The sequence below is a fragment of the Dromiciops gliroides genome, chromosome 2 (assembly GCF_019393635.1).
Source record: "Dromiciops gliroides isolate mDroGli1 chromosome 2, mDroGli1.pri, whole genome shotgun sequence".
Classification (NCBI taxonomy): Eukaryota; Metazoa; Chordata; class Mammalia; order Microbiotheria; family Microbiotheriidae; genus Dromiciops; species Dromiciops gliroides.
Window position 1 is genome coordinate 572,584,542 of NC_057862.1, and position 18,271 is coordinate 572,602,812.

The 18,271-nt window shown below is 36.8% G+C and overlaps 1 protein-coding gene across 5 annotated transcripts in view; it reads right to left on the reverse strand.

Moving 5' to 3' along the window:
• PLCB1 (phospholipase C beta 1) overlaps window positions 1-18,271 on the reverse strand; it is an 856,495-nt gene that overhangs the window by 225,011 nt on the left and 613,213 nt on the right. For all 5 annotated transcript variants that reach the window (XM_043984633.1, XM_043984631.1, XM_043984630.1 and 2 more), the window contains 2 exons: window positions 14,347-14,504; window positions 1,136-1,218 (listed from right to left, as the gene is read on the reverse strand). In XM_043984633.1, the coding sequence (XP_043840568.1) occupies window positions 1,136-1,218; window positions 14,347-14,504 (241 nt within the window). The remainder of the gene's footprint in view (window positions 1-1,135; window positions 1,219-14,346; window positions 14,505-18,271) is intronic.

Sequence of the window (18,271 nt, forward strand, 5' to 3'; positions counted from 1 at the left end):
AAACAGGCTATGTACTTCTTCCTCATCTCTATTACACAAAAATTTGGCCTAGCATTGCAAGGTTCTGTCAAATGCTGAGCATCGTGGGATCACTGCTTTTCAACTGTATAGGTCACGTTCCTATTTATATAGTACAATATCACATATGTTTTAGGAACCTTCAGACCCTGGTCTCTAGCTGCCTGATTTAAAGGCCAGCAGAAAAGGAAGATGAGAAAGTAAAAATGGTGACCAGGGCTGCATGACATTGTAGCCAGAAGCAGTACGATTGTTGGCAGTTCAAATCATGACCTATTCCTGCACTTACTCTTCTAGTATCTGGAAGAAAACCAACCCAGAGAATCCTACTTTCTTAGCCACTAATGATAGTTTCTATGACAATGTGGAAGAACTGCCTGGAGGCATCCCTAGGAATTCAGGGTTGTGGGAATAGATCCCTCCCCCTACCTGCTTCCTCTGAAAGCCAAGTATGGTTTATATCCTCAAATAGTGAGCAAAAGAGACACTAGTACATAGAAAGTATGGGCTTCATTGATGCAAAACCAACTGGAAACTTTTTTTTGGTGAAAATGTTCATGAACCTCACGACTTGGAAATAAGTACAAAAGGTAGACTAACCGATTTTACCTTCTTGTGAAGCAGAATCTTTGGAGAGATTACAATTGTATTCTACTGTGTACATGTTTAAGTATGCTCTACTGTGTTTGAAAAAAGGAGAATATTTAATTAAAATTCTCAATATGACCATCACATCTCTAATGTTAATGTTTTATTGTTATTTTACTCTTTATTTGTTTATTTATTTATTTATTGGCAGGGCAATGAGAGTTGTTTAAGTGACTTCCCTAAAGTCACATAGCTAGTTAATGTCAAGTGTCTGAGGCTGGATTTGAACTCATGTGCTCCTGAATACAGGGGTGGTGCTTTATTCACTGTGCCACCTAGCTGCCCCTAGTTTACTCTTTATAAAAATTAAATATAAATTCTTCTCCACGAGGATGAAAACATCTCACATAATATATAAGATCTAAGACAATACCTTTAATAAATGCCAAATAATCTTGTACCTCATAATTAACAAATACCTCCTGAATCCAAAAAAAAATATGCCCTACTGAAGTTATGTATTACTTACGAATCCACATGGTTTTCAAAAGAAAGGAGGATCGGGTATGGCGATGTTTTAAATGCACACTCAGCAATAGCTTCTATCACCTCCTAAAAAAGTGAAAAACATATATTCAACATTCCCACATTTCTAAAATCTGCATATAATTTTCAGTGCTGCACACGATAACACCATTCCTCTTTTATATAGGCCAGAAGAAAAGAAATGCTCATAAAGCTACAGAGTAAGAGGGGGAACCATATCTTCATCTGAAACATGGGTCCCTTGTCCTTCCCCCTACCCAGGGCAATGAGAGTTAAGTAAGTGACTTGCTCAAGATCACACAGCTAGTAAGTGCCAAGTGCCTGAGGCCAGATTTGAACTCAGGTCCTCCTGAATCCTGGGCCAGTGCTTTATCCACTGTGTCACCTAGCTGCCCCCCTTATCCTTTTTGTGAGAAACATCTACTTTTCATTTCAGATCAATAGGGGAAAAGGGAGGACCTTCATAAGAAGTCCTCTGACCAGCTCTAAGAAGGGACTTGAATAACACACCCCTCTTTATTCCTAGGAGACCTGACTAATTGCCAGAATACCTTGCACAAAGGAGTAAGGTAAAAGAGGTCTAAGAGAAGAAACCTGCTGGGTAAAGCTGTAAGATTTCCTATAAAGTTCTGATCTACCAGTTAGGGAAACTTGCTCTAAATAATGACCGGAAACCAGAGCTCTGGTCATTGGACATGAGTGGGTGGTTAAGGTTAACCTATGCTGAGGGGTACACATAAAGACAAGTACTGAATGTGGGAGAAATGCTTTGACTATTCTCTTCTTTTGTATTTCTTTTAAAAGTACAACCTCTACTTTCCTACCTGCCACCACCCAGGAACAATATGGCACCAGTCTTTGCTGGTATAGCAGCGGCCCAGTGCTTCCTGGGTAGAAGATAAGCAAGCTCTAAATGTTTCTAAAGCTCTTTAATCAGTGATTTTTTAAAGACTATTTACAGGAACCTTTGTAATTTCACAGATCGTATCTATTATATATAGCTAGTTCAATGTTTAGAATGTCAGTCAAAAAATAGCCATTAATTTAAAAACTTCACTTTGTATTTTTTCTAGACATATGAATGAATGGTCTTTTGATTCATTTGTCTATCAGATAGTAGAATTAGCTAGGTGGGTGTGTCTAGACATATCTATGTTCACTAGGTCTAACCAGATTGAATAGACAGCTTATCAATAGAATATAAAGAGGTCTGCCATAAAATATCAGAATTACCACTTTTTATCCTATTCTTATACTTTCATTCCTGTGATTTTGAAATGTTCTTCAGGATTGAACACTCTAATGTAGGTAGAAGTATTTTATGATTTAAAACAAATGTAAGGTGTTTATTATTAGCAATAATAATAACAAATGCTATTATCAGCATTTTCATGAGGGACCTATTAGTAACAATAGCTAACATATTTACAAAGTGGTTTACATATATTATCTCATTTGATTCTCACAATGATCCTGTATGATAGGTACTATTATTATCCCCAATTTTATAAAGGAAGAAACTGAAGTTGAGAGAGTTTATGTGACTTGTCTAGGGTCAGGTAGTCAAGATTTGAAATCACATCTTCCTGGTTCCAAATCCAACATTATCTACATCTAGCATCCATTAATGTGCAAATATACATTTAAAGTTTTAAGCTTATTAGTCGGCACATTAGTTATAAAACATCTTAGTTCACTGCCAATGTTGAACAAGCAATGCTGCAAGAATGGGCAAAAAAGGGAATGATACCAGGAAAAAGGAGAGGACCAAAGAGAGAGGACATCACTTATTTCACAACCTCATCTAGGTCTGGGTCTTGGTCACAGATAAAGAACAAGCTTCAGATAACTTCTATTTTAGTTAGAATAATCTCAAAGCTAAGGATTTATTACTGAACGTTTTTCTCTCCCATTTCTTTTTTGTTTGCTTTATAATCTCACCACCAAAATTATATTTATAGCTAAAACTGACATCTCACTCCCGAAGTGTTTTGCAAATGTTTGACAAATCCATCCTTAAATATGGAATGATAACTTTCTCTGCTTAAAGCTATGACTTTCATTAATATTCTCCATAATTATAACAATCGTGTACTATTTAAAAAGTAGTTGTATTTTCTAAGGTTTTTTTATAAACTAAATTTTACTGGCATAGGCATATTAGTGGCCCTTTGCAAGTTATGGGGAAGTTATTTCAGGCCAAAATGATTGTACTAGAGACAAATGTAACTGGAATTAATAATCTTTAAAACATATGGTGCAGTTTCTAAAATCTCATTGGGGGAAAAACTGCCCTTTAAATTCTTCATCCTTGACTGACTATAGCAGGGTATATTTGAATATCCATTTCATATATTTTTGTTCATGTTGGTATGAAATAATGTTTTGAATTATTAGTATTTCTCTTGAGTAAAGAGGTCTGATTTTCAGATATGCTCAATTTAACAACCAGATTAAATTTAATACATTTCCAGGATACTTAAAAAATCATTTCATCTAGTTTTCCATCTTGTACAGTTTCTACCTACAGGATATATGCATGAGGAAAGCACATGCACCATATGGGGTAGGGTGGAAAGTTCTATGGAGAAAGAGGCCAGGGGAGTTTTAAAGTGAAAGAAAAGAAAATAGTGATGACTGACTACAAGTATTACAGAATAATAAAACGAAGACTTTTTTGCCAATGGTCTATCATATTATCTTTGTTTGCTCTGTTGCTATAGAACTCAGTTTCTTCCCAGTGTGGGGCTGACCCTTATGGACTATATTCAGCAGTACAAAACACCGTCACAAAGTTTTTCAAATCCTACCACTTTTAATACATCAATACATTGTGGTACATATTGAATATATAGTCAATAGAAACTGAGGAAGATAAAAGGTATTTCTTTTATAGACAGAGCCAAACACAGCAACAGTGTGTTCCCCTAGTCCCATTGCACTGGCTTTGTGTTCTCCCAAGTATCTAGTAGAAAATATTTTCTTTGTGCCTCTCTTCATCCATTTTCTTTCAGCCATACTGCAAATGGATTTTTATGGAGGTTGGAAGTGACTATTATCTTTGTTGTTGTTCTGTCCTATCTGACTCTTCATGACCCCATTTGAGATTTTCTTGGCAAAGATATTGGAGTGCTTAGCCATTTCCTTCTTAGATGAGGAAACTGAGGAAAACAGTGTTAAGTGAATTGCCCAGGAACACACAGCCAGCAAGTGTCTGAGGCCAGCTTTTAACTCAGATCGCTATTATTTCAAGCATGGCACTCTACCCACCGTGCCACTTAGCTGACTATTATCTAATGCCTCCCAATTTGTGCACCTGGTTCTGCCCATGATACACCCCAGCCCCACATCTTTTCAAAACTGGTTTAAGACATAAACTATAATGCATGACTGGGGGTTGGGAGGAGCACCAAATAAATTGATTGGATACAGATTTATTGAAAGAATGATACACTGGGACTTCAACTCCTTTCCTCCAACCCAGGATCTTGTTGAGCATGGAGGGAATAAAATTTTTCCTTAGCATATGGTAGCTTGTTCTATAACCTAGTCACTAAGTATGAGCTGGAAAAGTAGATGAGAAGTGGCACTTCTGGAGACCCACAAAAAATATGCAATCAGGGTGTGACTTAGCCATGATTAAAGGACCACTCATATGGTTGAGTGGATGAGAAGAATCACTCCAATTTGATGGGATGGCAACAGCCCAGAACCAAATACTTCATATGAAATAAATATTAAAATGGTGTTTTTGAAGGGGCGAAAAGAATTCTGAGGTTTTGAACTTTAAAACTTTGAAATGACCTTCACATCATGAATGAAATTTAGGTTACAGGAAATGTGGCCTAGGAAGGATGTTTCCAAGGCTACCTCTGGAAGAGTGGGAACAGAGGATAAGTCCCTTGATTTCCCAATTTGGCGATCTGTTCATTATTTTATCTTTATCTCTTTGCCATCTTCATCTACCCAAATTACTCAAAAGAATTGTGGGCAACAGTAGTGCCAAGGATACTCAAATGCTGTTTTTCACTGGCATTTCCTGGTAAGCTCCATTAGTTTCAATAGTGCTTTGGAAGAATTCACTGAATGAATGGGTTATGAAAGCAAAGAGAGAAAAATAGGGGGACAAAACAAATACCTATTGATTTTCTTTAAAAGACTATATAAAGAATGAAGTGGTACTGTATTCCAGTGGGAGACAGGCATATTTGAAATCTTCGACCAGGAGATCATTTTATTGTGATGTATTCTTGTCAGATTCTCACAGAAAGCTGGAAGAGTGGTGGTAGTGGTGGTGGTGGATTATAGATAGAAATAGTTAAAATGACTGATGAATCTATTAAGTGCTACCAATGATGACCAAAGGAATTTTTTTCAATTCCCGTAGAAATTCTTATCTAGTTTATTCATACTAGGTTTACTCCAAGGTGCTTGGGGCCTGCTGATTCTAGATTGGTGTTTCTGTAAAAGGTATTAGCTCCCTTTATCCTCCAGAGTATAAAACAGTATAAGTATTTGTTGATCAGTCATTTTTTGTCCAATTCTTTGTGACTCTGTGGACTGTATCATGCCAATACTGTCCATGGGGTTTTCTTAGCAAAGCTGCTAGAATGGTTTGCCATTTCCTTCTCCAGTGGAATAAGGTAAACAGAGATTAAACAGAGATTGTCCAAAGTCACACGGCTAATAAGTGTATGAGGCTGGATTTGAACTCAAGTACTGTCTAACTATTTGTAACCTCATTTGGGGTTTTCTTAGCAAATATACTGGAGTAGTTTGACATTTCCTTGTCCTGCTCATTTTACAGATGAGGAAATTGAGGCAAGCAGGGTTAAGTGAATTGCTCAAACTCACACAGCTGGTAAGTACTGAGGTCACATTTGAACTTACGTCTTCCTCATTCCAAGTCAAGAGTCCTATCTAGTGAGCCACCTAGATGCCTCAAGATAAACAGAGATTAAGTGACTTTCCCACGGTCATACAGGTAGTAAGTGTTTGAGGTTAGATTTGAACCCAACTCTTCCTGACTTCAAGCCTAGTAAGATTCCATCTATTAAGGCATCTAGCTAACTCATAAGCCCTTGACCAAATTCTAACAGGATCCCCCAAACAGTTGTGGCATTTCCTGGAGCAATAGAAAAAGGATTCCACAGTGACTTTGTGTCTGATTAACAAATTTCTTCACTTTATCCTATATTCCAACATCAATAAATTGTATCTAGAGGTAAGAACCCATATGGAAACACTGTATATTATATACATTATTAAAGAGAATACTCAATAAATAATGTATTGTCATCAATCATTTTTGTGTGGTAGCTTTTCGTATAATTCTGAAAAATCAGATTTCTTAGATTTAACAATAATATATTTCTTTTTATTACTTGTAAATAATTTTCAGTAAAAATTGCACATAAAATGAACCAACAAAATATCTAATTATCTAAGTATGGATGACTTGCATTAGAGTTCTCTGTAGTCACTACAAACTTTGTCTAGCTGCGCTGTTCTCTCTAGACAAGCTTTCCTCCATTCCTAGTATTATTTAGGGGATCACTTTTCTGCCTGTTGCTCAGAGAACAATCAAACATAAAGCCAAATTACATGTGTACTTATATATATATATACACACACACACACACACACACACACACACACACACACACACACACACACACACACACATATACATATACACACATACAGGGGATAGGGACTGTATCTATATCTATGGAACTCCCCTTTGGTAAAACTCCCTCTACCCCTGCAGAAAACTTACATTTTAAGAGAGTTGTCCAGAGTATTGAGAGGGTAAGTGATCTACCCAGAATCACAAAGGCAGTATATATCAGAAACAAGATCTGAACCCACATCTTGCTGAATCTAAGGCCAGTTCTCTGTATCCACTGTACCACACTGTCTGACTGTCTCACTGAGACACATATATACACAGTCTCGTTTAGTGCTCACATATTTTGGGAATGACAAAGTCCATGGCTGCTTCTGGCAGTGCTAAAGGACTTGGATGCTTTGGGGTTGATGAAGCAATTCCTTCAATGGTCCAATAAGTAGGAAGAGCTAACGACCCATTGGACTTTAAAGACCTTCTATTTTCCTTTTGCCCTCTAAGGGGTATTAACCAATACTGGAATTTCCTGTGAGGGGGGAGGAAGTGCTGGTCTTCCTCCTACACCCTGGCAGGATGTCTCTTGTTCCCACATGGCAGCTAGAACAGGAGGGCTCAGTTAGGTGGGCTTGATGCTGGACCTCTGGCTTCCTTTCCTAATTTGTGTTTCTTTGCCTGAGTCTAGATGATTGAACATTGATCTCAAGATGGACATGAGCAGGCTTGCAGGTGACTGTGTGAGCTGGCAAGTCTTGCCAGAAAACATCCACCTCAAGGGATACAGTAAGAGCCAAGGTTAGAGAGAAAATATGTATTCCACAGTCCTGGCAATTGCTTAATGTTTTGATGGTTTTAAGTATCAATTTCTAATAGTAATTATTACTTCTTCTTGTTTAGCTTTTTTCTGTCAATGTACTTTTATGAGAACCTTTTTAAAGTATTTTAATGTGTAAGAAATAAATACCTGTCTCCTATGTGATTTACACGGTACAATACGTACCTTTGGGGATAGCTTAGACATAAGACAAAACTAAAAATGTATGTAATTTTTGCCCAGGGTGCTGGGGTGGAAGAATAAACATAGTTTGGCCTTTTTTCTAGGCAGTTAGACTCCCCTGGGACTAAACCTGGTCTAACATGTTCCTGAGTCCAGAGCTGGGAGGGTCACCTTAATAAAAATGGAGATGGTATAGTATGCCATCCCTTTGGACCTGGCAGATGTTCTGCTAGCTAGTGGGTCATCCAGGATCAGTCATTTTGTGTCACTTGCTGTGTCATGGTGCCCATCTCAGCTATTCTGGATTTGGGGATCTGAACCTGACTTCCTTTGAACAATTAAAGGTAAGGGAGGCCATCATTCATTCTTTTGAAATGGTACCCACCTATTTCTCAAGACTAACTGACCCTTGTTTACCTGCTGCTGTACCTGCCCTTTTTCACAAAGATAAAAAATAGGGCTTTTCTTAGCAGTGCAATGATTCAAAACAGTTTCAGAGAATTCATGATAGAAAACCTTCTCAACATTCAGAAAAAAGGACTGTGGTTTAAGAATGCAGATTGAACCATACTGTTTCTACTTTTGGGCTGTTTTTCCCCTTCTTTTTTTTTTTTTTTTTTTTTTTTTTTGTGTGGCAATTGGGGTTAAATGACTTGCCCAGGGTCACACAGCTAGTAAGTGTTAAGTGTCCGAGGCCGGATTTGAACTCAGGTCCTCCTGAATCCAGGGCTGGTGCTCTATCCACTGCGCCACCTAGCTGCCCCTTTCCCCTTCTTTTTAAAGGTTTTTCCCTTGTACTCTGATTCTTCTTTCACAAGATGAATAATGCAGAAATATGTTTAATGTGATTGTACATATATAACCTATATCAGGTTGCTAGCTGTCTTGGGGAAGAGGGAGAGAAGAGAGGGTAAGAGAAAAATTTGGAACTAAAAAGCCTATGAAAACAAATGTTGAAAACTATCCTTATATGTAACTGGAAAATAATAAAATACTTATATTTATTAAAAAGAGGTCTCCCTAGGAATAACACTAGCTTCTCCAGAATAATCCAGGAAAATTCTCTTGTCTGTGAAGGACGACTTCAGAGACCATAGGGCATTGTTGCAGAGCCTAAGAGCCCATAAGCTGATGACCACCCACAGCAGTGGTTCCAAAGAAGAATGGGAAGATCTATCTATGTGTAGATTATTGGACCTTGAACAAAGAACCAAAGTGGGTCAGTATACTACACCAAGAGTTCAAGATGCCCTGGACTGAGAGGACTGAGAGATGGTTCTCAGTATTAAACTTGTGCATTGGCTGCTACCACATTCCTGAGAGGAAGACAAGGAAAAGGCTAGATATTCTCAGGTAGATTTTTTCTGGTGTTAGCATATGCCCAAAGACATCTTTGTGGGGTACTGGCCACATTTCAAAAAATAATGTAGAAAGTAGTTGGAGACATGAACTACTTTTAAATGATGGTGAACTTTGACAACATTATTATCTTTAGAAAGATTCTGGAAGAATATGAGGAAAGTCTGATGAAAATAATAGATTGACCAAGCAGGGGTTCTTGAGATCCCTTTTCATAATTTTTTAACTTCTAAAATAAAATTCAAAGGATTACTGTTGACTGCAGAAAACTCATTTGACTTATACAGCTCCAGTGCCTCTGACCATTTATTTTAGCCTTTTGCTAGAAGGGTTGTCACTGCCCTGCTCCACATTCCTCAGTCCTTATAAGATAATTTAGAAAATACTCTCTCCTTATTTGTCCTTTAGATAACAGAGCACTATCACATTGGTATAATCCTGGTTCTTTGTCTCATATGATATATAAGATTGAACAGTGAGGGCCTTTAGACCTATAACCAAGGGTATGGAAATCCCCACTGTGTGCTGTATACTGTAATCATGAAGGTCACAATTGAGACTATGCTTGCTAACAGGTATTTTCCTCCTCGCCTTGTGAGCCATAAAGTTTGCTACATCACATTACAAAAGAAACAAAAGGTTAGTAAAAGTAAAGATTTTTTTTCCCCATCTAAGTTCATGGACCCATTGAAATCTATGCATGGATTTCTGAGGAGTCTGTGGACTTCAGATTAAGAACCCCAAGAAGGCAGTGATTCCTAAAGACTCAACTTTCAAACCCTTGAAGCAATGCCATAACTAGCCTGTCATGTCATTTTTGAACATTCTCTTTTTTTATTCATTGAAATGACTTTCAACAATAATCATGAAATGAAGTAAACAAAAATGACCAGAAAAGAAACAGTGAAAATTTTCTTTTCTTGAACTGAAGACACATAAATACAATATATGACATATAAATGTATGACAATATATAAATATAAGACAATATGTGACATAAAAAAGACATTTGACAATAAAAATAAAAATATATATCACAGCATGATAAAATTACACATATCTCTATCTCTATCTATATATCGATAATATGTTGATATCTATATGCTAAAATACAAAAAAGGGAGGAAGTAATGGAAAAATTTTTTAATTACGTTAATGTAATTTCCCAGGGGTATTTTTCCCAACACAGATACTTCTTTAAAGCTGTGGGTCATTGCCAATCATCAGGTTGCAAGAATTCCTGAGGCTAGATCTTTGGGATCTAGATTTGGAGGGGTTGCTACTGTCTCCCTCCTACCGGTTCTGAGATATTCTGGTTCTTACCCCAGCTGAAATCTAGCTGTAGCCCCTGGAGCAGAGGCACAGTGTGTCTAGAATTCTTCCTCCACACCCCGTTAAGTCCAGGGGCTGTACTTGCCCCAATCTTGGCAGTCCATTCCTGCTGCTTCCCTTGACACATGCTGCAAAGGTAATTCCTTGTTCACGGACTCTCCTCTCTCATTAGGGTTGTCCTCCCTAATTTACCTCCTTATTACCTACACTCTAGGTAGATTGACACCCTTGGGCTGCCCTTGGCATGTCATTGCCTTAAGGATACCCTGCTGTTTAGACAATGGCAGAAATTGGACCAGAACTGGCGTACTATAACAGACTGTCACTGAACACACAGATGGTAACAGGAAGCAGATGGAGCTACCCAATTCATATTGCTCCATGGCCCTGAAAGCTTTACAGGATGATTTTGGCCATATGGGTCAAGAAAAGACCTTAGGGTTAATAAGAAACAGAATCTGATGATCCAAGATGGATGCGGATGTAACCAAGAAGTGTCAGATGTTCTCAATATGTCCAAAGAAAGGTACTATGAAATTATGCTACATATTTGATAAATAAAAATATTAGCATGCCCTTAGCATCCTATTTTTAAAAATGATATGAAGAACATAAGTTAGGGCCTTATATGTGGTTCATTTCATAAGGCATACCAAATCAAAAAACTGAAAGTTCCCATGGTTGCTAAAGTATTGAAAGAGAAATAGTTCTCAGTGCATGTACTTTCTACAAGGATCTTTTCAGACCAACACAGAGATTTGAAAGCACAAAACTCAGGGAGATATTAGCTTTGGCTGGCAGCAAGACATCTAGAATTATACCTAATCACCCTCAAGGTAACCCACAACACAATATTTAATCAAATATGCTCGAGATTCTGATACCAGAACAAAAACTGCAGTGTAAACAACACATAGCTTTCCTAGTATATGTATATAACCCTACCAGGATTAATGCTGGTGTCAGTAATATTTGGCCATGGGTCATAGAAAGACTGTGTATATACATGACAATCCATCCCTTACCTAAGAGAGATGAAACAAACTTACTTTATAGCTACAACTTTAGTTCATAAGAGTAATAAAAGAACAGTTGAAAGAACGATGCCTAGTTCATTGTCAAACCCTTCAACAGTGTGACTGAGTTCTGCTTGAGAAATCGAGGTATTCACGAGACACATGAGAGTTAGTAGATCAATTGAAAGCTATTCCACACTTAGCTGTAGAGTGATCAGGTAGCCTGACTGTTTAGAGAATTGCCTTTGGGATTGGCTTATGCCCTGAAAGATGATTCAGAACAACCACTTATTGTCAATAGGTAGTGAGTTGGTCAGACTCCCTGATGAGTATGTAGAGACTGATAGGTACTTACCACAGAATACTCTAAACAAAAGAAACTACTTACTCATAGTGCAAACACAGCCTGAACTTTTGAAATGGTTTGAATGAAGGTTCTATGTACTATATCCTAACAGACATTTGAAATAATGGATGAAGGAAGAAAGAAAAGTCAAAGATGACTTCATGGTTGTTACTCTGTAATTAGAAAGATGGTAGTAATTAGCAATTTTAGAAAGAAGGGAAATAAAATATTTTTTTTTTTGCTCACTTGCCTTAGAAATACTTTGAAAAGTATTTTGAAGGCTTTTCCCCCCTAGGGTTAAAAGCCTTGTCCATACTGATTATTTTTATTTCTCCTTGTTGAATAATGCTTCCTTTGCCTCATTATTACTGTTGTTATATGGCTGATTAGCCATCTGGTAACTTCTTACTAGGCAGATTTATCACTAGGCAGAAGGTACTCCTTTTTTCTGTCTACAATGTCGTCAAAAGCACTAGATTAAGCCTCATGATATCACACAGAATTGCAAGAAATCAAGAGTTACAAAGGGATAGTAGGTGTCCTCTAGACTAATCCTCTATATGTGTATTTAAATGTGCAGAGGGTTAAGGACCCAAAGTATGGTAGATCCCAAGATTATAATGAACCAACTTAGGTTCATCAAAAGCAAATCAGATGAAAGTAACCGTGTTTCTATTTTTGGACAGAATTTTTAGATAGGTAGACCAGAAGAATGTTATAGTCATAATATATGATGTGTGTATTTAAACACACATGTATACATATATACACATATACATATATATACACACAATATGATCAAATGAGATTACATATTCAGGACTTTTTGAACTTTACAGTAATACATGAATGCTAAAAAGCAATTTCAGCAAGGCTTTGCAAAAGTTGTTCAGAATATCAGCGTAGATAAGATGTAAAATTGTGGACTATAATATATTTGAGTTAGGTAGATTTAAAAGTTGGAATCCTCCAAAAAACAATTCATGTATCAACATCATCCTGAAAGAAGTTCTCTAATGTAATACTTCAGAGATTTGTTCTTGGTCCTATGCTCATTAAATCTTTAGATGGTGTGATGGGTAGCTAACATATAGGCTGACATGATCAAGTTACAAAAAATGTTCATGCAAGCTAGAATGATGGGCCTTATCTCAGTAATTATAAATCTAAAGCCCTAGTTTGGTTAAAACATCAATTTTACTAATACAGGTTAGGTGAGATCTGGCTAGAAGAACTTGGGAGTGTAGGGGACTATAAACTTAAAATGAGTCAACAGAGTGTAATGGCAACCAAAAAAAGATAACTTCATTTTAGGTTGCTTTAATAGCTGTTTAGTGACCAGAATGAAGGATGTGAGAGTTTCTCTGTCTTTTGCCTTAATCAGACCATATCTGTAGTACTGTGTTTAGTTCGGTTTGTTGCATTACAGTAAGGATTTTCAAAAATACAGAACATCTAGGGAATGGTAATCAAGATGATGAAGGGATTCAAAACCAAATTATTCAAAGATAGGCTGAAATAAGCTAGGTTATTTGTCCTAGCGAAAAGAACACCTAAAGACAATAATAGCTGTCTTTAATTTTTGAAGGCCTATTATGAGGGTAGAACTTAGAGGGAAGAACTAGGAATGATGAGAAGAACGTGCCAAACAAGATTCCTCCCCTCCCTTTCCCTCCCCTCCCCAACCTTCCCTTCCCCTCCTGTTCATTGGACTTTGGCGACCTCTAAGGTCCCTTAGATTTTGTGACTCTGATCTAGGGCAAGGAATGATTAAGGTAAAAGAAAAGCAAGGACAAGAAATTTTATCAGAAAGGAATCTATCCATTTGGTTCAAGTCTAACTATTTTGATAGAGCCTTTTTAGCAGATGATTTAGAAATTGATGAGATGTCACTGATGAAATTAAAGTGATTTGCTCTAGGTGATTCTGGTAGTACAGTAATCAGTAGAACTATTGGCTTGTCAGGAGACTATCAACTCCTTGGGTGCGGGTGGGTGTAGCAGGGACTACTTTTAGACTTCTTGCTAGGAAGAGGGTATTTTATGTGGGATACAGGAATAGTTTTGTTAATCATGGAAAGAATATATCATTCCCCACCACCTTCATACTGTAAATTAGCAAACTGACATGTTTTATAAGTTAGTTTCTAATGAATTTGATGAATAAAATCAAACTACTTGACTGATGGGCCTGAGAACTGATAAAAATCTTTTTTTCCCCACCTGCAAAACTGATAATCAGGACTTAAACCTATGTTTATCTTTTGCTGATGTTTCAAATGTAGACTTTTAAAATTTGAAAGTAATACAGGTATCATCAAATTCATACTTCTATTTCTAAAAAAATGAGGAGACAAAAGTCCAAATTAACTTTTCCAAATTTACCGAATCAAAGAGTTGCAGAGCTGGGACTAAAGGAAAGGTCCAAGGCTCTCCACACCACTCCACTTCAATGTCTTATCCATGAGGCTTTCCCCAAAAGAGCTAGGTCTTCTCATCAATGAAACTATTCATCATACCTTAAAAGAGATTTCCGTTGTCATGGTGAAACCATGGGTAATGACAGGCTCTTCTTCTGCTGTTCGCCCCTTCCAGCAGTCCAGCTCCACACAGCGACAGCCGGACAAGAGTACTTGACGATACATCTCTACTGAAGAGTTGCCAGCTAGCTGGCCAGCTGTGGAAGGACAAGATGAGACCAGGGCAGTCAACAAAAGGAAACAAGAAAAGGTAGTGTAGGCAGTCTTTTAACATTCTCAGAAGGCATTTCTCAAAACTTTCTTATTAGGTTATTCCAAGTGAGTGACAAAGAGAGATCTCAACAATTATTACACCTTTCCTCTTCATAAATTCCTGAACTCTGTCAAGGGATACCATCATCCTTCAAGTCACTTAGGTTTAAAACTGCAATTACCTTTTCCTTCTTTTCCCTCACTCCAATCAGCTGGCAAATCTTGCCAATTATCCCTTCATAATGTCCCTCACATTCCTCCTTTCTCTTAATTATGGGTATCATCCTAATTCAGGATCTTATAACTTCTTGCTTGAACTCTTACAATAGGCTCCTAATTGGTTACTCTGATCCCAGTGTCTCCACTCTCCAATTCATCTTCCACGCAGTTGTCAAATTAATATTACTAAAGCAGAGTTCTCCTTTGATGAATACTTAAAGTCTTTCACAATCTGCTTCGAGCCCAGCTTTGCAGACTTATTGCACATTACTCTGCTTCACCTACTCTATGTCCTAGCCAAACTGGCCTATTTGCTGTTGTGCCATGTATTTTAAAATCCCTAGCTCCCCACATGGCTCAGTTGGAGACTCTCTTATAGAAGGTCTCTTTTGATCTTTGCTACCATAATAACTTTGTGTTTATTTTGAATATAGGTTGTTTCTCCCAAGAGAACATGACCTCTGCTAGACATTGTATGACTTTTGACTTTGTATTATTCCCTGCCCCTAATACAATGATTACCACATAGTAGGTATTTAATAAATGTGTTCTGAGTGATTTTGTGTTTCTCAGTTCACTGCCTGTTAATTTTTAAAATTTTATTTAATTTTTATGATTTTATTGATGTTTTGTTTTTACATCACTTTTATTTCTGAATATATCCTGCTTTCTTCACCTACCTATATAATCCATCCTGTGGTAAAAATTATTTGTGGTATAGGCAAGCTTTTGAAGGACCTCTCCTTTTGGGGGAGAAAGGATTGAACGCTCCCTGAAGGGAGGTTGGAGGGCACTTCCGGAACGCTAGCTCTGGAGTCACTTGTTCGCTTTCGGTGTGTTGACTGCTGTCCTGGTGGCGCTCAAGCAACCTTAGACTGGCGGGTTGTTCAGCTGTTTGGTGAGTTTAATTATGGAAAACCCTAAATTCCTTTGAACTAGATAAATTAGAAATGATCTGGGTTTTGAATAGGTTAAGTTCAGAGTTAAGAGTATTTATCTGTATTTCTATTTTCCTATTTCCTTATCTTTGATTTTTTATTAGTTTCACCTTTGTTGTTTAATTAATTCCCAAGTAATAAAATCTGATCCTTTTGTGAACTAAAGCTTAGAGGCTCCTTTCTTATTGGCCTGGGAGAAATATCTAAAAGGGCAGTTCAGAGTGGAGCAAGAACCTAAAAGGTCCCTCATATTTCCGGGATCTCAATATTAAGGCGAGTCACCCAAATAACGCTCCATATATCAAATTTTGGCCCTTACAATCCCTTATAATAGTCAATCATTTAAAATAATGATATCTGATATTGACATCATGTTTTATAGGATGCAAATTATACCATTAGATCATATTTAATTGATATGCTTTACACTAACATCATTCTGGGCTTTAAAAGTCACACCCTTACTCCTACCTCCTAAAGATCAGTTGAGGGAAGAAAGAACTTAGATAACTACAGAGAATGACAACTTGGAAAACTCTGGGCTGGGTCCATGAAAAAAAAAAACTTGTCTATGTACAGCTGCTTGCTAAACTACATTTCCCCCTCTCACCTCTCCTCAATCCCACTGGAAAACCAAATAAACCAAATCAAAAACAACAACAAAAACAATTAGAATAAATATAAATAGTCAAAAACAAATTCCCAAGTTGTCCATGTCTAAAAAAATGTGTCTCATTTTGCATATTGGTCTATCACATCTTTGGCAGGAGATGAGTAACATTATCATTGATCCTCTGGAATCATTTTTGGACATTGCATTGATCAGAGTTATTTAGTCTTTCAAAACTGTGCATGTATGTTGTTGCAATACCAATTATTCTCTTGGTTCTACACACTTCAACTGGGATCACTTCATATGTTTTCCCACATTTCTCTGAAAACATCCATTTCATAACTTCTTGCAGTGCAATATTATTCCATTGTATTATCCATAATATAATTTGTTCAATAATTCTCTATTTGCTGGACATATCCTTAGTTTCAAATCTTTGACACCACCAAAAGAACTGCTAAAAATATTTTTGCATATATCTCTCCCCTCTAGCCCATTATCCATTTAGCTATCAAATGGATCTTCATAATGTGCAGGTCTGACTGCATCACTTCCATATAAACTCCATTGGTTCCCCATTACCTCCAGGATCAAGTAGAAAACCCACTATTTGGTTTTTAAATATTTTATCACCTGGTCCAATTAGTCTCACCAATATCCTTATACCTTACTCACCCTTATGTACTCTGTGATTCAGTGACATTTGCTTCCTCCTTATACATGACACTCCATTTCATTGATTGTCCCCTATGCCTGAATTTTTCTTTTTTATCTCTGTCCCCTGATTTCTCTGACTTCTTTTTAGTCTCAGATAAAATTCAAACTTTTTCATGATGCTTTTCCAGGTTACCCTTAATACTAGTGCCTTTTTATGAAATCATCTCCAATTTATCCTGCATGTCTTGTTTATATATACTTGTTTATATGCCATTAGACCATGAAGTTCTTGAGAGAAATTATTATTTGTGCATTTCTTTGTATTTCCAACACAGTACAATGCCTGGCTATAAATAGTAGGTGCTTGATAAAGACTTTTTGACTTTATTACATTAGTACTGCCCCATATTACTTTGATCTCTTTGGGATATAGGCCTAGTATGGGTATCATTCAGTGAGGGGGTATGTATAGTTTAGTAACTTTTGGGGCATAGTTCTAATTGTTTTCTAAAAACTGGATCAATTCATAGTTCCACCAACAGTGTGTCAGTGTACTTTAGTCTACATTTCTAACCTAAAAGAAAGATTCTTTTAGATAATTATTGTTTTGAGTTCATCTATATCATTATGCTTTGTTATTACAAGGAACACTAATAAATGGATGGGATCATTTGCTCTTAAAGAGTTATGCCTTTATGTAATGTTAATGATCTTCTTAATTATCTTTTATGATGAAGATATTTTGTGGAGATTATATTGTTAATATATCCTCTGCTATAGTTCAACAGGTATAGTGTTAAGAGATTCTGTGTGTGTGTGTGTGTGTGTGTGTGTGTGTGTATTAAATAAGGCTACTTGCATTGTCTTTGGAAATTCTTATATAAAGTTCTAAATGAACATTGGAAATTGTTTGGTGTTTCAAAAAAATCGTTATTCAAAAATATTCTCCTCAACTTACAAAATTAATATTAGTACCATGCTGATAGCCTGTCACCATATTCTCCATCTTTATTTCCATCCCTTCTGTATCAAACTCACAAGAAAGTAAGAGCATTTACATATAACAAATTCAAGTAGAATTACTATACACACACACACAGAGGGGATTGTGAGCAGAGATAAAATACTTTGTAGTTTTTAGCCTGAATACAAGGAGTATGTGTTTCTCCAATGATTTAGTTTCAGATTTAGCCATTTGAGCCAGTGTTTATTGTGGAGTAGTCAAAAACTGTAAAAATTAATTTATCTCCCTCTCAAAATAATTCATGAAACCACATTGCCTTTT